The 1,531-nt window shown below is 39.3% G+C and overlaps 1 protein-coding gene across 1 annotated transcript in view; it reads left to right on the top strand.

Moving 5' to 3' along the window:
- Nucleotides 1-1,531, top strand: part of nek11 (NIMA-related kinase 11) — a 75,603-nt gene that overhangs the window by 46,528 nt on the left and 27,544 nt on the right. The window contains exon 10 of the mRNA XM_028579817.1: nucleotides 400-521. Coding sequence (XP_028435618.1) covers nucleotides 400-521 — 122 coding nt within the window. The remainder of the gene's footprint in view (nucleotides 1-399; nucleotides 522-1,531) is intronic.

Genomic DNA, 1,531 nt, shown 5'->3' with positions numbered 1-1,531 from the left:
ATTTAATGCATTTGGCCACTACTACTAGCATGTTAGCATTTTAACGCATGTTATAATTTTTACTGTGTGTTAGCATGTAAACATGTTAGCATGTCTTACCTTTTTTTTAGCATATTAGCATGTGTCATGTTAGCATGCATTATGTTAGCATATGTAAGCATGTTAGCATGTGTTAGCATATGTTAGCAGATTTGCATATTTTAGTGAATTAGCATGTGTTAGCAAGTTAGTGTGTTAGCATGTGTTTGCCTATTTTAGGATTTTTCAGCATGTTTTAGCATCTGCTGCTACTGATACGTAGAGGAAGTGTTGAGGTGTTACTTCTCTCTCTGAACCGGTGGATGTTTGAACGGAGAGGAACTAAACGAGTGAATTAAAACTAAAACCCCAGGAGAGCAGAGAGGACGGAGCCTGCCGAAGTCAACCAATCAGCATCCAGGACCACGGAGGGTCACCAGGAGGCTCGCAGCCAATCCTGATGAAGCAGGAGGACGGCGAGATGTCGGAGTCGGAGGTGCACGGTGAGAAAATCTCCTGCACGTTAGGGATGAAGATGATTTCTCACATGTTCTGCACAGTTTGGTCCAAACATTAGAGATGAGTTAGGGGAGGTTTCCACACAGCAGAACTTCGCTTTGCTCTCTTTGAGGTCAAACGCTCGCCTTTTTGTCACCTTTTTGTCACCTTTTTTGTTCCTTTTTTGTTGCCTTTTTATCACCTTTTTGTCGCCTTTTTGTCGCCTTTTTTGTCACCTTTTTTTTCCTTTTTGTTGCCTTTTTTTGTTGCCTTTTTATCACCTTTTTGTCGCCTTTTTATCACCTTTTTGTCACCTCTTTGTTGCCTTTTTGTTGCCTTTTTTGTTGCCTTTTTATCACCTTTTTGTCGCCTTTTTATCACCTTTTTCTTGCCTTTTTGTAGGCTTTTTGTTGCCTTTTTTGTTGCCTTTTTTGTTGTCTTTTTGTTGCCTTTTTTGTTGCCTTTTTTGTCCCCTTTTTGTTGCCTTTTTATTGCCTTTTTATCACCTTTTTGTTGCCATGTTTGTCGCCTTTTTATCACCTTTTATTTTATTTTTTTAAAGGTGACAAAAAGGCGACAAAAAGGTGACAAATAGGTGACGAAAAGGCAACGAAAATGCAACCAAAAGGTGACTAAAAAGCGACAAAAAGGTGACGAAAAGGCAACGGAAAGGTGACGATACATTATGTCTCTTCATTTACATTTTTATTTCTTGTGATCAGTCCCTGACAGCAGCTCAGCGGACAGTAAAATTAAAAATTACTCTTGATGTTTCTCGGTAACCATATCAGAAGAATAACTTTTCATCACTTCTCAGCTGTGACGTGCGTGTGGATTAAAGCCGCCCGTCACGTTCTCTGAATAAGCTGAGCAGCCGCTTAGTCAAAACTAATGAAATTTGCAGGTGATTTCGAAGCAGAAAAGCTCTCCGGAGATATCAGTTTGAGCAACTTAATCAGGTGTTTGTCTAGAAAATCCTGTCGGGGTTTTAAAAAGTTTATAAATCTCATTAAAA

The sequence above is a fragment of the Perca flavescens genome, chromosome 6 (assembly GCF_004354835.1).
Source record: "Perca flavescens isolate YP-PL-M2 chromosome 6, PFLA_1.0, whole genome shotgun sequence".
NCBI lineage: Eukaryota > Metazoa > Chordata > Actinopteri > Perciformes > Percidae > Perca > Perca flavescens.
The sequence above is the reverse complement of the archived record's forward strand: the minus strand, read 5'-3'. Positions and strand labels throughout refer to the sequence as shown.